The sequence below is a fragment of the Micromesistius poutassou genome (genome assembly GCF_964030765.1).
Source record: "Micromesistius poutassou genome assembly, chromosome: 23".
Taxonomy (NCBI): Eukaryota; Metazoa; Chordata; class Actinopteri; order Gadiformes; family Gadidae; genus Micromesistius; species Micromesistius poutassou.
This window is the reverse complement of record NC_140293.1, coordinates 10,286,829-10,304,328: the sequence shown is the minus strand read 5'-3', so window position 1 is coordinate 10,304,328 and position 17,500 is coordinate 10,286,829. Positions and strand designations below refer to the sequence as shown.

The following is a 17,500-nucleotide window of genomic DNA, read 5'->3' as shown; positions in this document are numbered from 1 at the left end:
TAGAATCCGAGTAAAAACTGTGGGAGTGAATATTTCTGTGCTTATCTTTTAAAATGAATCCTCACCATTATCAGCCCATCACTACCATCTCAGATTGTTGTGGATATTATTTGCACACCTGTTTAATTCAACACAACTAAGGCAGTAACTCTATTTAATAAACACGTCATCTGGAGGACCTAAGCATCAATTCAGAACGTCACAAAATCTGGTTCAAGTTCAAGTTCTTTAGTTAAAAATATGTTAAGTTCAGTTCAAAGTTCACAGAAAAATGAACTTGTTCAATGAACTAGTTCTTTTGAACTAGTTCATGCACAACACTGCTCGCGGCCTGCAGGGGGCCAGGAACAGGGAGCTCATGTGATAGCTCGGTTTGACCCATAGAGGGCGCTTGAGTCTGTGTTTGTGTCTTCTCATAAGTTTGACCAAGATCAATCCATAGCACTGTTATGTTACCCACTATGTAAGGCGTTCTTTGACCTGAGGGGTACCATTACGTGGTCCTCAAGTCCTTTCGCGGGACAACACATGTGCAAAGGGTAAACAATAGGAAAATACACAACCCTTTTATACGCAAGGCCGTGGTCGTGGGAAACAGTGGGAAGATAAAGTCAGCAATGCTGCTTGTGCACCCAGTGTGTTTATTTAGCATACACAAATGTACGTAATGTCCTAGTTCCTCCTAAATTCCACATCCGTGGAAAACGTGTGATGGAACGCACAAAGCAACACTTTTTTTTAGAATAAACAACAAGCCATAATACTATTTACTACTATTTACTGAAATATCTATAAATATATATCTTCTATAAATAGTTTACTTGATTGTAAACGTCTCCATTTCAAGAGCAGTACCAGAGACTTCCTGCAGCAGTAGTGCACCACCAGTGGTACTCGTACCGCAGGTTTGAAAAAACGCAGCAAAACATGTAATCCTTCATCTACACGGTATCCTGTCTTAACACGGCGTCGTGTTGATTCAAGCCCTGGCAGGGGCCCCCACGTCGCTCTGCGTGCCCGTGGGTGTGGGTTGGTGTGCGGGTGTGACCGCACATTGCCGATGCTCAGGTGATCATTCATGGGGGATTCTGCTGCAAACGCTGGGAACCGAAACCCCAAGGTTTCCCGCTGGCGTTGTTCTAGAATAGAATAGAATCTTTATCGTCATTGCACAACGGGTATACAATGAAATTGCAGTGCTACTTCGGCCAGTGCATAATAAATATTAAAAATAAAGAAAACAGTAATAAGTTAATTAATTAAATAGCAAAGAATAAAAGGAGAAACATAGCAGTGTATACAGTGTTTATCCAGCATAGCGCACACACACACACACACACACACACGTCATGAGTTCAAGGACCTGATGGCCCAGGGAAAGAAGCTGTTTTTTAGTCTTTAGTTAGTCGTGCTGGTGAGGCACCTGTACCTCCTGCCCCAGCAGGTTGACCTGTGCTGTCCTGGGTGAGAGGGCTCTGCAGTGGTGCAGCCCTAGCTCTCCTGAGGCACCGCTTGCTGGCGATGTGTTGAAGCGAGGGGTAGGGGACTGCCAGTGATGCGTTCCAGCGGAGTGCAGTGACCAGTCATCACGTCACCGTTAGTAATCACCTCTTCTCCTGGGGGCTCCTCTCCTCGTGTTCCTTCCCGTTTCCCCGGCGTGTTTTCGGGGGGGGGCCTCAGATGCCGCGCAGCCAGAGGTTCCCGGAGAGCTTCCACCAGGCTCTGCAGTCCCTGCTGCTGTCCATCATGCCCCACATCACCATCCGCCACGTGGAGGTCCCAGAGGAGGCCCGCTGCATCAACCTCAGCCTGGCCGTCTTCATCAAGGTCCGACCCCCTGACCCCCCCGACCCCCCCTGACCCCCCCTGACCCCCTGACCCCCCCTGACCCCCTGACCCCCCGACCCCCCCTGACCCCCTGACCCCCCGACCCCCTCTGACCCCCCCCTGACCCCCTGACCCCCCCTGACCCCCTGACCCCCCGACCCCCCCTGACCCCCTGACCCCCCGACCCCCTCTGACCCCCCCCTGACCCCCTGACCCCCCGACCCCCTCTGACCCCCCGACCCCCTGACCCTCCGACCTGTCCCCACCAGACCCGATCAGAGCCCAGCAAACCTAGGACACACACACACACACTCACGCAAGCATGCACACACACACACAGTCTCCTCTGTTTACTCACTCAATCAGATATACACCTATTGTTGTGTCTATTTTTAACAGGCCTACAGTTAAAGAAATATTAAACCGGTCTCCCTCCCTCCCTCCCTCCCTCCCTCCCTCTCTCCCTCCCTCCCTCCCTCCCTCCCTCCCTCCCTCCCTCCCTCCCTCCCTCCCTGCAGAGGTGCCTCTCCTTCATGAACAGAGGTTTCGCCTTCAGCCTGGTCAACGACTACATGTGTGGCTTCACCCTACATGATCCCAGGGTAAACACAAACACACACACACACACACACAAACACACACACACACGCACACACACACACACACAATGGGGGAAAAAAACGACGTATGTATGTTTGCACCATATGTTTGTGCGATGTCAACCATGTGTTGACATCGCACAAACATTATGCAAAACCGACTTTTACTTTCGACTTTCTTTCAACACATCAAACTATTTTCTGCAGTGAAAGTAACAATTGGAATGTAAAAGTTATCTGAGTCTTGGCGGCGGCGGCGAGGCGGCAGGCGTAACCAAACAAAGACGCAGTAAACTAGTCTTTCAACGCCTGCAAACTTCACCCCCCGTGGTGGCGGTTGACACCTGTTGCCTCGGTGTGCAATTCGTCACGGACGATAAGACCGGGGGGCGCGGCACAGGGCGGGGCGCGGTCACGCCAGTCACGCAGCGTGACTCATTACCACTCGGTAACATACTCGGTAAACATGTCAAGCGTTGCAGAATCTGAATCAAGCAGTTCAAAGAGGCGGCGGAAGAATAACACAAAACATAACGCATGTGAACAGTGAAAAACACAGGCAGCGTTTCCTGTGACTGTAAAGGCGGGGAACGCGGACAATAAGAGCGTCCATTGATCAATGCACCGACACTCGAGCCACAGCCTGCGAAAGGACGGCGGCCGCGGCATCCACCGAGACGCCCCCCTCACACAGGTCCCCCTCACTGGACACCAGGTCACTCCTGACGCCCCTCCGGAAGTCCACCTTGGCTGTGTTCCAAATCGTTCCCTGTTCCCTCACTCACTGTTCCCTATACAGTGTTTATGATACAGTGAACTATACAGTGTTTATGATACAGTGAACTATACAGTGTTTATGATACAGTGAACTATATAGTGTTTATGATACAGTGAACTATACAGTGTTTATGATACAGTGAACTATATAGTGTTTATGATACAGTGAACTATATAGTGTCTATGACACAGTGAACTATGTAGTGTTTATGATACAGTGAACTATATAGTGTTTATGATACAGTGAACTATACAGTGTTTATGATACAGTGAACTATATAGTGTTTATGATACAGTGAACTATATAGTGTTTATGATACAGTGAACTACATAGTGTTTATGATACAGTGAACTATATAGTGTTTATGATACAGTGAACTATATAGTGTTTATGATACAGTGAACTACATAGTGTTTATGATACAGTGAACTATATAGTGTTTATGATACAGTGAACTATACAGTGTTTATGACACAGTGAACTACATAGTGTTTATGATACAGTGAACTATATAGTGTCTATGATACAGTGAACTATATAGTGTCTATGATACAGTGAACTATATAGTGTTTATGACACAGTGAACTATATAGTGTTTATGATACAGTGAACTATACAGTGTTTATGATACAGTGAACTATATAGTGTTTATGATACAGTGAACTATATAGTGTTTATGATACAGTGAACTATACAGTGTTTATGATACAGTGAACTATACAGTGTCTATGATACAGTGAACTATATAGTGTCTATGATACAGTGAACTATATAGTGTTTATGATACAGTGAACTATATAGTGTCTATGATACAGTGAACTATATAGTGTCTATGATACAGTGAACTATATAGTGTTTATGATACAGTGAACTATATAGTGTTTATGATACAGTGAACTATATAGTGTCTATGATACAGTGAACTATATAGTGTTTATGATACAGTGAACTATATAGTGTTTATGATACAGGGAACTATATAGTGTCTATGATACAGTGAACTATATAGTGTTTATGATACAGTGAACTATATAGTGTTTATGATACAGTGAACTATATAGTGTCTATGATACAGTGAACTATATAGTGTTTATGATACAGTGAACTATATAGTGTTTATGATACAGTGAACTATATAGTGTTTATGATACAGTGAACTATATAGTGTCTATGATACAGTGAACTATATAGTGTCTATGATACAGTGAACTATATAGTGTTTATGACACAGTGAACTATATAGTGTCTATGATACAGTGAACTATATAGTGTTTATGATACAGTGAACTATACAGTGTTTATGATACAGTGAACTATATAGTGTTTATGATACAGTGAACTATACAGTGTTTATGATACAGTGAACTATATAGTGTTTATGATACAGTGAACTATATAGTGTCTATGATACAGTGAACTATATAGTGTCTATGATACAGTGAACTATATAGTGTTTATGATACAGTGAACTATATAGTGTTTATGATACAGTGAACTATATAGTGTCTATGATACAGTGAACTATATAGTGTCTATGATACAGTGAACTATATAGTGTTTATGATACAGTGAACTATATAGTGTTTATGATACAGTGAACTATATAGTGTCTATGATACAGTGAACTATATAGTGTTTATGATACAGTGAACTATATAGTGTCTATGATACAGTGAACTATATAGTGTCTATGATACAGTGAACTATATAGTGTTTATGATACAGTGAACTATATAGTGTTTATGATACAGTGAACTATATAGTGTTTATGATACAGTGAACTATATAGTGTCTATGATACAGTGAACTATATAGTGTCTATGATACAGTGAACTATATAGTGTTTATGACACAGTGAACTATATAGTGTCTATGATACAGTGAACTATATAGTGTTTATGATACAGTGAACTATACAGTGTTTATGATACAGTGAACTATATAGTGTTTATGATACAGTGATCTATATAGTGTTTATGATACAGTGAACTATATAGTGTTTATGATACAGTGAACTATATAGTGTCTATGATACAGTGAACTATATAGTGTCTATGATACAGTGAACTATATAGTGTCTATGATACAGTGAACTATATAGTGTTTATGATACAGTGAACTATATAGTGTTTATGATACAGTGAACTATACAGTGTTTATGATACAGTGAACTATATAGTGTTTATGATACAGTGAACTATACAGTGTTTATGATACAGTGAACTATATAGTGTTTATGATACAGTGGACTATATAGTGTTTATGATACAGTGAACTATATAGTGTTTATGACACAGTGAACTATATAGTGTTTATGATACAGTGAACTACGTAGGGAACGAACAAACGAGAATTCGCTGACACCACGCCAAACATTTCTGAACGTCATTTGCGTCAGTGAATGCGCCCGCGTTGCATTGTGGTACACGGGAGTAACATGTAGGGGACGTCGTGTGTTCACTCAAATTGTGGGTATTTTATAGTCCGCTATATAGTGAACGAAATTAACCCACTGAGAATTCGAACAGCACTGCAAAATGGCGAGCGTCCTATATAGTGCACTATGTCCGTGATAGGGAACGGTTTGGAACACAGCTCTAGTGTCCAGCTGGTCCACTCTGCCTCACTTCAGTGAACACAATCAGCACAGACCAGACAATCACACTGCCCTTTGACACCATACCATCTAACCTAACTGTAACTGACAACGGACGTCACATCGACCAACCACTGTGCTAATATCTATGCCACACTAAGACCACCATACGGGTTATATCTTCCATAGTGTGCTCGTATCTATACCACTGTAATAAATCATACCCACTTCCTTCTCTGGGGCCTCTGGGCCGGGGGACACGCACGCAACAGGCCAGGTCTCCGCTGGCTTTTGGTTCCACTCAGGAACGTTTTACGGGGCAGGATCAACAATGATCAAATCGTTTTCTCTTTCGAATGTGACAACAACAGAGAAGAGAAGAGACATAGAAGACACTGGCTCCAACCTGGGTGAAGGGAGCGTTTCACTTCCTCCTGCTTCACAGCCCGCCAGACCGTTGAGCAAACCTGTCTCCACCAAACAGGTCGAGACAGGTTTGCTCAACGGTCTGAGGAACACAGAAACACCACTCGCTCTGCTGGCACTGCATTCGTTCCGGCGCCTCGGCGCCCAGCGAGCCGCCTCCACGTTATTGCAGAACCGCTGCATCGTGACGTTGTCGGTATGGCGGGCCACGTATGCCGCATCGCGGTGTTTCCCACACTTCAGGTCAATGTGTGGCGCAGATTGAACAACGAGCGCCACAAATTGATTCCGCTTTTCTTATTTATTTTTACTTGAACGCGATTTTGAAATGTAACTCTGCCAGCCTGTAATCGCGCCCCCACCCCCCCCCCCCCCCCCCCCACGTCAACAATCCCATCCGCCCACAACCCAACTCCCCCCCCCCCCCCACGTCAACAATCCCATCCGCCCACAACCCCCCCCCCCCCTGTCAACACTTCCACCCGCGGTTATAACGTTAGCATTATAAGCAGCGGCGGTTTTAGGCACCGGCGAAAAACGAGACACACGAGAAAGAAAATGATCCGCGCATCTGAAAATGATCTCCCCCCCCCGTCGTCAACAACTCTGCCAGCCGGTAATTGTGCTGTCAACAAATCCGTCACACATTGCTACCTGGTCCGTGGTAAACACTGTAAACACTGTATCGTATCGTGAGGTGCCCTGTGACTCCCCCCCCCACCCCTCCTTCAGGTGCTGACGGAGATGAAGTTCGACTTCCTGATGACAGTGGGGAACCACGAGCACTTCATCCCCCTCAACCTGCCGATGGCCTTCGGACGCACCAAGCTGCAGAGGGTGCAAGGTGTGTGTGTGTGTATGTGTGTGTGTGTGTTTGTGTGTGTGTGTGCGTGCTTGCATGTGTGTGTAGGTGTGTGTGTGTGCGTGTGTGTGTGCGCATGTGGGTGTGTGTGTGTGTGTGTGTGTGTGTGTGTGTGTGTGTGTGCAATTGTGTTTGTGTGTGTCTGTGTGTGTGTGTGTGTGTGTGTGTGTGTGTGTGCAATTGTGTTTGTGTGTGTGTGTGTGTGTGTGTGTGTGTGTGTGTCTGTTCAACCCCTCCCCTACTTAGGGGAAAAGCATTTCTTGGAGGACACTTGATGATGGGAAATCTGTAATGAGGTCACACTCACGACCTCATTGGAGATGCTACGGTTAACCTTAGCATCTCTAATGAGGTCGTGAGTGTTCATCACTTTTGTAGTGTTGTAGCGCTGGAACACCCAGAGCTGCTCCAGGGGTCTAATAACTAATAACACCCATCTTGGCCACAGAGGAGACTCAAAAGCAAACCACGGTACCCCCTTTCAGTGGAAGAGAGGAAGGGAGCGTATACACACAGCGGGGTGAATTCACTTCTAATAAAGTAGAACCGTTTGTATCATGTGTGATCAAATGGGTCGGATCCATGATGCACCAACACCTAATATCTCCACAAACCAACACGCCCACACCAACTAACTCCACCCCACCCCACCCCCCCCCCCTCCATCCATCCACACCACCACCCAAAGTCACACCAAAACCAGGTCATGTGATGTGAGGCTGCACATACTTGTCTTGGCTGTACCATCCCCCCCCCCCTCCCCTCCCCCCCCCCCCCCCCCCCTCCCTCCCTGCCCCATCCCCATCCCCATCAGTGAGCGGCCAATCGTTTGGGGGCGTCTTGCTCAAAGACGCCTTCAGGTCGTACCGGTAAGTCATTGGGGTTCGAAACCCAGAACCTTTCTGGTCTGGCAGAGAGGAACGCCTTTACCTACCGGTCCCTCACCCCCCGTGGACATGGTCTTCAACAGGCAGAGGTGTGATGGTGAGGGGCAGCACAGGGCTGTCTCACCAGGTTTACCCATGGCCCCCCCACCCACCCCCCCCCCCCCGGCATGCCCACACACACACACACACACACACACGCCCCCATGGTCGTGTGAATGAGCTCCTTTTGTTTGCCCCCTTGCTACAACACCTCTGTCACGAAGGCCTACCCACCCCCACCGGTCACGCCATCAAACCACCATCGCATTTAAATGGCACCACGTGCATGGATTTCCTTTAATTTTATTTCCACCCCCCCCCCTCCCCCCTCCCCCCCCCTACCCCCTCCCTCCCCCCCCTTCTCTTTTTGTTTTTGCCTGTGGTCAGATTTAATTTCGTACGCCTCGGAGATTTTTGGCACAGTAGGTAGGTGGCCCCCCCCCCCCCCCCCCCCCCGCAGCGTATACGTCCACCGGCCTGCCCCCCCGCCAAGCAGACCCCCTGTGTGCTTCTGTTTCAACCTTCTCCTTCCTCCGACCTCCACTGGCTTCCTGTCTCACTGCCACCGACGCATCCCCGCCGCGCCGCGCCGCGCCGATCGCTACCGCTTAACGCTCACCGACGCTAGGCTAGGCTGGTCTTCCGTGCAGCCCGGCGGTGGCGTGCCAGGGTGCGCGCACGCGCGCGCGTGTGTGCACTGGGGAGGGTTGGCTGTTGGGTCAACGCACACTGGAGCCCGCGTCTCTTCCTGCTTGTTGCTTGGCGGGCTTCATCCTTCACCATCCCACGTCGAGGATGTCTCTCTCTCTCTCTCTCTCTCTCTCTCTCTCTCTCTCTCTCTCTCTTGGCCTGTGTGTCCCCCCTCGTCTTCCTGAGACCTGACGATAATTCGCACTCTGCGTGTGTTTGGGTGTGGGAGGAGTCGAGGACTCCTTTGTGGCCGAATGGTCCGATCCTCCCTGGTTGTTTTCCCCTCTGCATGTTGAACCGACGACGCCGGTGGTCGGCCGTCCCGGAGCCCTGTGTGGACGTCTGTGTGACGTCCGCCCACTCGGCCCTGTGGCACCGCTCTCTGCTGCCGCTCACCCACCAACGGGACCGTCCCGGTGTAAGACCGGCCGCCCGTCGAAAACTACAGCGGACCAACCCTCTCTCTTGTATTGGCCTCTGTCTTCTTCTCACCCTTGACCCCTGCCCTGCCCTTCACGGCGCCGCCTCCCCCCCCTCCCCCCCCCCTCACCCCCCCCCCCTCCCCAACCAGACCAGAACCTGGAGTGCAGCCTGACGGAGGACTACTGCCGGAACCACTTCCTGGTGGGGCTGCTGCTGCGCGAGGTGGCCAGCGCCCTGCAGCAGCAGCGCAGCGCCGAGGTGCGGCAGGTCGCCGTGGCGACCCTCAAGAACCTGCTGGTCAAGCACGCGGCCGACGACCGCTACACCGTCTACAAGGTGAGTGGTGGTGCGCCCCCCCCGTCACCCCCCGTCACCCCCGCCCCACAGGGACAGCATCGGGGACCACAGCGCTGACACACATCACGACGTTACGGTCAATAATAATGAAATGACATTTAAATAAAGGACAGAATAGAATAAAATATATATATATATACAAATGTATCAACGCAGTACAGAGACTTGTTGAGCAGCTGCACCTGCAGATGTTTGGACACGGGGTTAGGGAGCACAGAGGTCAGGGGTCAGGACCACACTATACAGAGAGGTATGCACCGGGTCCGAGGGGAGAGCAGGTAACCATTAGTATGAAACAAAGGGTCGGATTGCCCCCCCCCCCCCCCACTGTGCCGCTGGCCTGTGCTCACACGATCTCAACCGGGCCTGAGTACGGTTGCCTCTTGTACGCGGCGCGGTAACCCTGGCCCCCCCGTCAACAGTTCCGCCCGCGGACCCTGTTACAATGTAATGTCCCCAAATAATGCAATGCAATTGGCCCGCGACTTTGTCCAAGACTTCAATTATGGCCCACTGTATATTTGAGTTAGACGACCCTGATCTAGACTTTAGGGAGCTAACGTAGTGTGAGTGCGCCCCAGTGTAAACCACGTCGTGAGTTTTAGGTTTCGTTTTCATTCCTTGTCAGTAAGCCGTGTGTCTTTGTTTTGTTGATGACGTGTCGTCTCTTTTGTCTCTCTGTGTGTTGGAATGTGAACGGGGTAAAAACAGAACGGACTTCCTCTTATTTACTCCTTCTATTGAAATGAAATAGAATTATTCAATAGAATTGAATATCGTTTCAATTCTATTGAAACGAAACAGCGAAATGCTGATCCTCCGGAGCCGGTCCGTGGACTCCAGCCACGCCGGACACACACAACCACGCCCGACACACATAACGACGCGCAGCCTAACTCTAGCCCCGGGAAAGGAGCGACACACACGGCGAAACACTGATCAGTGTCCCCCTCGGGAGCGGGTTCGTGGACTCCAACCACGCCGGACACAACTTAACTTTAAGTGATTATTCCCATTTACAGCCGCTGGCCAATCAGTTACCAGCAGCCTGTTTACGTCACACAAAAGTACCTACTCCTCTCGCTTGGAACCTCGACGGAGGTAGTACTAAAAAAAAGTACCCGGTACTAGGTACCAGGTACTTTTTTTGCCAATGGAAACACAAAAAAGGCGTGGCGAGTCGAGTCGAGTCGAGCTGGTACTGGCGGTGGAAAAGCGGCATATGTTGCGGTCGGGTCATTGTAGATGGAGGTATGTGTACGTCATTCTACATCTGATGTGTCAGATGGTTGTTGTTCTTGAAGAATTGTTTGGATTGGGGGTACGCCCTTTCAGAAATGAAAGCATCTGAAAGGGCATGTCAATCACACAGATAATGGTTCGTCCTCGTGACACGTCTATTGGACACAAACGCATAACTTCCTGGCATCTGGAGCCTCTCATTTCATCTCTCACGCAGCACGGAGCGACTAAAAATAACTCTTTCTTCTCAACGATTGCTATCAGTGCAGTCCATCAGTTCTTTAAATACGGCCACAATAGCGGAGTCAACAGCGGCAGCCATCTTTGTTGTTGTTGAAAATGCTGTTCCTCCGTCACGGTCTGCAGAGAACATGAAGCATGAGCTGGTGAGAAAGGCTTTTGTCTGCCTAGACACGTCATCCTGTCATGTCCCAGAGAGGCCATGATGGTCAGAGATGGGTCAACAGGACTCGGTTCCCCTCTCCCAGGCCAGCGGTCGTAACATCGGGCCAACTGTCCCATTATCTCCAGTGTTGTTGGACTAGCGTGTGTCACATGCACTAAGCCGGTCGGTTATGCAAACGCCTGAGAGGAAATGAATGCAAATGCAGATCGGTGTTTGACACAAAAGACATAATTAGAATCAGACTTTCGGTCGTCGCTTGTCTGAGATAAGGACCTGCCGTCCAATGTCCGCACGCACCGTTGAAACCTTATCACTGTGCACACAGTCTTTTAAGGCTTTGCACGGGATTACAATTTGACAGTGTTGACGTGTGTCTGCGGTCTGTCCACACGGCCGCTGGTCCCGCTCAACGGCTCAGCGTTCTCCGTCAACACCGGCGGGGTTGGGTGGTGAATCAGGTTTCACCTCGGCTGTGGTGTGTACACGAGGGGAGCCAATGAAACCCAACGATGAAAGGACTGTCACCAGTTAGACAGGCACACAGAGCTAAGAAGAAGATGTTATGTAACGCCAAATAATAACAAACAAAAAACTGTTTAAATGTGTTTGTCATTTCTACCAATGGTTATTTTCAAGGTTAGTCTACAGACCACCCATTTATATTTGCAACTGAGAGTGCCATAAGTGGTATAAAAATGTATGTGTAATATTGGTTGTTATTAGTGTTATAAGTGTGGTTGCAAAGCAAGCCACACAATTGTTATCATGTATTCTTTTTCCATATATATGTATAAAGTTATAATTTTTTTTAACCAAAAAGTCGTGCATATATCAATGCAGTGCGCATTGCATTCTTTTTTTTATAATAATCATATTTAATGTTGAAAATGAATACGTCCAAACCGCTCAAATCAACCAATCCTGAGGTGGACACCTGAGAGTTGTCAAATGAAGGCACATGTAGATCATAAGTAAGGACTTTGGTCTCCAAAACGTTTGTTGTTGCTGTGTTGCTGTGTTTCTGTGTTGCTAGCTTATTACTCAATGTCAAACATGAGTAATAGCAGGCCATGCCCCGCCCCGTTCTATAAACCCTTCTGAAACTTGGTCTACACTGGTTATATCTTCCATAGTGGGGGGTTCATATATATACTACTGTAATACCTCCTACCCACTTCCCTCTCTGCTTCCCTGCCTTATTTGATGTGCTGAATCTTTTTGGACACACAATGTCCGTTGAGATGGATTTTTCTGTACCTTGACAACTGACCTGTAAACCCAATGACAGGAAGTTTGGTACGCAAACTCCTCAATAGTGCCCAGCCTAATGGTATGAAGTTCCTTTTGATTCTGTTAAAACTGAATTTCTAGTTTAAACTGAATTTCCCCTTGTGGGGATGAATCTAGTACGCGCGTTTCTTTTACTGAATTGTGTGTGTGAGTGTGTTTATCTGGGTGCATCTGTGTGTGTGTGTGTGTGTGTGTGTGTGTGTGTGTGTGTGTGTGTTTATGTATGTCTGCAGTTCATCAAACGGCCTTTACCCATGTATGTTGAATCCGTTTTTTCCTGTGTTTGGACGGCTAGAACCAGCAGGCCCGTATCTGCCTGCTGTATCTCCCCGTTGTGGAGCTGCTGTACCAGAACCTCAGACAGCTGTCGGCTCCCCCTCTCACCCCGAGCCCCGGGACGGGCCTCAACGTGAGCGCACACACACTCACACACCGACCGAGCTCTGACCTCTGGCGATCTTGGACCCAAAAATGGGCTCAACACAAATGGTGTGTGTGTGTGTGCCTGTGTGTGCCTGTGTGTGCCTGTGTGTGTGTGTGTGCCTGTGTGTGCCTGTGTGTGCCTGTGTGCGTGTGTGCCTGTGTGTGCCTGTGTGTGTGTTTGCCTGTGTGTGTGTCTGTGCCTGTGCGTATGTGCCTGTGTGTGCCTGTGTGTGTGTTTGCCTGTGTGTGTGTCTGTGTGCGTGTGCTTGCCGTGTGTGTCTGTGTGCATGTGTGTGCGTGTGTGCCTGTGTGTGCCTGTGTGCCTGTGTGTGCCTGTGTGTGTCTGTGTGTGTGTGTGTGTGTGTGTGTGTGTGCCTGTGCGTGTGTGTGTGTGTCTGTGTGTGCCTGTGTGTGCCTGTGTGTGTGTTTGCCTGTGTGTGTGCCTGTGTGTGTGTGTGTGTGTGTGTGTGTGTGTGTGTGTGTGTGCGCGTGCTTGCCGTGTGTGTGTGTGTGTGTGTGTGTGTGCGCGTGCTTGCCGTGTGTGTGTGTGTGTGTGTGTGTGTGTGCGCGTGCTTGCCGTGTGTCCCTCCAGGGCTCCAGGGATGACCTCATATCCTCCTCCTCCTCGGTGGACAGCAGGAGAATCAGCACGGCCATCGACCGAGACCACGGTGAGAGAGAGCCTCACACCTCACACTGGCCGTACAGCGGCCGCACGCAGCATGCACTCTGTGTGTGCGTGGGCTTAGACAGGACCTTAGGGCCCCGGAAAAAACAGAGAGAGACATTTGTGTGGGCCCCTAGATATGCTGCGCCAGCAAAGGGCAAAGCAAAGTCTCTGTTCTGGCGCAGCGGATATTAAAGTATAGCCCACGTCCCTTCATGAAGGCAGATGTCTTGTGCGTGCAGAACTTAAGTCGTTTTCTCGTTTGTCTCATTGAAATGTTAAGTTTGACTTGAACTTAATTCACCATGATGCCCTTGGACTAATATTAATCTTATTGATGTTTTTGTCTGTGTTTGTGTGTGTGTGTGTGTGCGTGTGTGATGTTCTTTGTGTGTATGCATGCTGCTCTCTGTGTGTTTTTCTGTGTGTTTCTGCTTGTGTGTGTATGTGTGTGTGCTGTGTGTGTGTGTGTGTGTCCAGGTTTACTAGCTCAGAACGGCCTGCTGGTGAGGAGGGAGGACTCTCGCGGCTCTCTGTTCATGGACCCCGGGACCCCTGACAGCACAGAGGTGAGTTCACACACACACACACACACACACACACACACACACACACACACAGCATCACACATACAGACTGTGAAAACGAGCCTTCCGACTCATTCCACTATGGGATGTGGGCAACTGGACTGGAGAGTGAATGAGGCAAAAACACGAGGGCAATTCCAAGTGAAGTTTTATTCACTTCCGAAATTAAAGACCCAACCATAAATAAACAAAACAAAATCCCTTGGTTACAAACTATAAATGAATTGTTCAAGAAGGAAAAACTGTTTTTCAATTTGCTAGCCAAGCCTTGGCATAATTTAGCATAACAGACAAGTACTGTGCAAGTACTGGCCTCACGTCAAGCCAGTCTCACCTTTCCTCTCCCAAAAGTCCCCAACACAAACCGACACTTCCTTTAAGTAGGCTCACTAATTAGTCTCAGCTGGACCAATAAAGGCCAGTTAGGGCATACCAGTTACCATGGGGAACATTCCCTGGCCAAGGCTGCATGCGCAATCCCTTCTCCCCCATGGGCGAGATAACCCCCACTACGAGAGTCTGAGAACCCGACGCAGTCTTTAAGATTCATAATATCAGAGAATATACCCGTCAGTTCGGCCGCGCCGCAATGAATGAGTAAAGATCGTAAAGACGTCGGAAGAAAAAAACTTTTATTTTGACAGATGTGCCCGAAGTTACTGCTTTACAACCTCGTTGATCACCCACATTTAGGAAAACATGTACTTTTAATTCAGCCTTGGGTGAAATCGAAGCGTAGCATCTGTGTGCTTCCACCTTCACTGAATGCATGCCATGCGCGCTCCCGCGGCCGGGGATACGCTTCTTATAGAGGGTAACCACATTCACCGGCTTCCTCCATCTTCTGTGCCACCTTTTTTAAATAAATCGCCGTTTCTCGTTTTCCGACGGTGACAACAACACGTATACCGTCTCCTTCTACTTTCGGCTCACGGCCCCCGGAAAAGATCTCGAGCATGTGCAGAACGTGAACTCCAAAACTATGCTGTTTACAGCATCGTTTTGGAGTTCACGTTCTGCACATGCTCGAGATCTAGGTAGAGGTAGAGACCAGACTATGAACGACTTATCTAGGTGTTCTTATCTGATTTAGCTTGTCCGTTCACGTGCCGATTTTTGTGCGAAGTAGATCGGATAAAGGTGTTTAGGTGTTGAGGTGTTGATAAAGGTGTTGAATCTTAATCCTGCTGTGGAGGTTGGCAGTCTGTGATGTTGAATTCCCATCTGTAGTGTGTTAACATAGTTTCCGTGCCTGTGGCTTTGTGCATTGTGCGTGTCTACATATTTGACATTCCACCAACCCGGTCCTCGCCCCCATCCACTTCCTCCTCCTCCTCCTCCTCCTCCTCCTCCTCCTCCTCCTCCACCACCTCCTCCCTCTTCCTCCTCCACCACCTCCACCACCCTCCTTCTCCTCCTCCTATTCCTCCACCCACCACCTCCATCTCCACCTTCACCCTCCTCTTCCTCCACTTCGTCCACCCTCCTACTCTTCCTCCACCCTCCTCCTCCCTCATCACCTCCTTGCTACCTCCTATTCCACCACTTCCTTCCACCTCCATCACCTCCTCTCCCCCCCCCCCCCCCCCCTGCTCCTCCACCCCCAGCTCCAGAGGAGGGGCTCAGCCATGAGCGGCAGCCCGCTGGTGGCTGCAGGGAGGCTGGGTCAGTACGAGATCAAGGGCCTGCTGCTCTGCTTCCTCCACATCCTCCGGACACTGTCAGAGGGTAGGTACACACGCACGCACTCGCACGCACGCACGCACTCGCACGCACGCACACACACACACACACACATACGCACGCACATACGCACACACACACACACACACACACACACCCATACGCACGCACACATGCATGCATGTGCACGCACACACTCACGCACGCACCCGCACACACACATGCAGACGCACGCACGCACACGCACGCACGCACACACACACATGCACATACGCACACACACACACACACACACACACACACCCATACGCACGCACACATGCATGCATGCGCACGCACACACACACGCACACATGCAGACGCACGCACGCACGCACACACCAGGGTTCCCGCGGGGTCTTAAAAAGTCTTAAAAGCATTGAATTTATGAATTTGGAAATAATACCTTCAAAAGACTTGAAAAAGTCTTGAATTTTGATATCTGGGTCTTAAAATGTGTGCAGTATGTAACTGCTTCGTATCGCATTCTCCTCAAAAGTTTCATTTGTCAACCACTATTATTTTGATTAAATAACGTAGCCTAAATAAGGAGCGGCGGAACCAATAACTGAGAACGCAACGCTGCCCTGGGTCCGCACACGTCACTTTGTCACAGCACTACAACACAGACCACAAGCAACAAGCCAAGCAGAACACAAGAAAGTCTGTGGTCTGTGTCTGTGCTGTGGTGATGTAGCGTAAGTACTGACTGCTATGCTGCGATGTTACATCATTCTTCCATAATGCTTTAGTAAGTGTTTGGAATAACACCGTTTAAAAGAACGGCGTTAGGTAACGCCGTTATTTTTTCAGTAACGGGGTAATCTAACTAATTACTGTTTCCGTCGTTACAACGCCGTTATCGTTACTGAACGTTAAATGCGGTGCGTTACTATGAATTAATTGAATAAACTGCGTAATCCGAACGCACCCCTGGCTCCACGCACAAACTGCTAGTGAGGAGACCCGGGTGGGTTAACAACGAGATAAGCGATTATGATTGGCTAAGGCAGAGTCATGTTTCATGGTAGCCAATCGGAGCCAGTGTTTTTACACACAAGCCAGGATACGCGTGCCACACGCACACGCACACACCAAACAGATTCGATGAAGCAGTAGAAATGACGAGTCCGGAGCAATCCGATGAAAATTTTCAAGGTGGAGATATAAGCACTAATTCATTGAGGTCAAAGGCAAGAACGTGCATGTAAAGTGTACATTATGTCCAGGAGCAAAGACTTTGTCGAAGCATCTAATGAAGCATCTCACAACGACACACGCATCTATAAAGCTACTTTTTTTTTTTTTACAGTAACGCAAATAATTACTTTCCCTGGTAACTAGTTACTTTTATTAGAGAGTAATTCAGTTACTAACTCTGTTACTTTTTGGAACAAGTAGTGAGTAACTATAGTAACGTTCCCAACACTTGCTTCACAGTCCACATTTTCACATTTGTTTGAGAAATAAATGAACAAATTTAAAAAAAATGTTTTTCTTTGCCGGTAGGTCTGTGAAATAGGTATAAAGTTTTTATATAAATGGTCTTAAAAAGGTCTTAAAAAGACTTGAATTTGACTTGAAGAAACCTGTAGGAACCCTGACACACACACCCATACGCACACACACAAACGCACGCATGCACGGACATACAGTCAGACATGTATGCATGCCAGCAT

General features: G+C 48.3%; 1 protein-coding gene across 1 annotated transcript in view; it reads left to right on the top strand.

Annotated features, from left to right (window-relative positions):
• Positions 1 to 16,195, top strand: part of LOC311368798 (dedicator of cytokinesis protein 11-like) — a gene marked incomplete at its 3' end in the record, with an annotated part of 39,582 nt that extends 23,387 nt beyond the window's left edge. The window contains 9 exon segments of the mRNA XM_084487567.1: positions 1,681 to 1,827; positions 2,346 to 2,429; positions 6,959 to 7,070; positions 8,402 to 8,440; positions 9,276 to 9,463; positions 12,718 to 12,831; positions 13,438 to 13,516; positions 13,993 to 14,081; positions 15,707 to 16,195. Of these exon segments, the coding sequence (XP_084343693.1) occupies positions 1,681 to 1,827; positions 2,346 to 2,429; positions 6,959 to 7,070; positions 8,402 to 8,440; positions 9,276 to 9,463; positions 12,718 to 12,831; positions 13,438 to 13,516; positions 13,993 to 14,081; positions 15,707 to 16,195 (1,341 nt within the window).
• Between the last annotated feature and the right edge of the window lie 1,305 nt (positions 16,196 to 17,500).